Source organism: Halyomorpha halys, unplaced genomic scaffold (genome assembly GCF_000696795.3).
Source record: "Halyomorpha halys isolate HHAL.00 unplaced genomic scaffold, Hhal_1.1 Scaffold2085.1, whole genome shotgun sequence".
In the NCBI taxonomy this organism is placed as follows: Eukaryota; Metazoa; Arthropoda; class Insecta; order Hemiptera; family Pentatomidae; genus Halyomorpha; species Halyomorpha halys.
The window spans coordinates 39,320-39,782 of NW_027116363.1; the positions used below are offsets into that span (position 1 = coordinate 39,320).

At 39.1% G+C, this 463-nt stretch overlaps 1 protein-coding gene across 1 annotated transcript in view; it reads right to left on the reverse strand.

The window, feature by feature from the left end:
• The window catches only part of LOC112211647 (serine/threonine-protein phosphatase 6 regulatory ankyrin repeat subunit A-like), a gene marked incomplete at its 5' end in the record, with an annotated part of 968 nt that extends 694 nt beyond the window's left edge, over positions 1-274 (reverse strand). The window contains one exon of the mRNA XM_067053179.1: positions 3-274. Coding sequence (XP_066909280.1) covers positions 3-274 — 272 coding nt within the window. The remainder of the gene's footprint in view (positions 1-2) is intronic.
• Between the last annotated feature and the right edge of the window lie 189 nt (positions 275-463).

Genomic DNA, 463 nt, shown 5'->3' on the forward strand with positions numbered 1-463 from the left:
ACTCCAGCCATCACCAGAGTGGCCGCTGACTCAGTGCAGCCTCCTTCAGCAGCGTAGTGGAGTGCGCTCCGTCCTTCTCTATCCTTGCTCTTAGGTTTAGCTCCACAGCGAAACAATATATTTACTTTGTCTGCATTGCAGTTCCTAGCAGCCTTCATTAAAGGGGTCATCCCTGAAGTATCCTGGGAATCAATACTCACTCCCATCTTCAGCAACAACCGCACAAATGAGGGATGTGAATTCACTTTTTCACACATGGTTTCAAACTGATAATCTGCAAGTAAAGAAATGATCAAATTAGTTTCAGATAGTTTACAGATTTCAAATAGTTTTAAAATTAGATATTCCATGAGAAACCTCCATTAAAAATATCAGTTACCGTCTGAAATAAGAAAGTGTGGTAGACAAGAACTGACATTATTAATGATATATCATTACAAAAAGTAATTTCAACCATGGACAT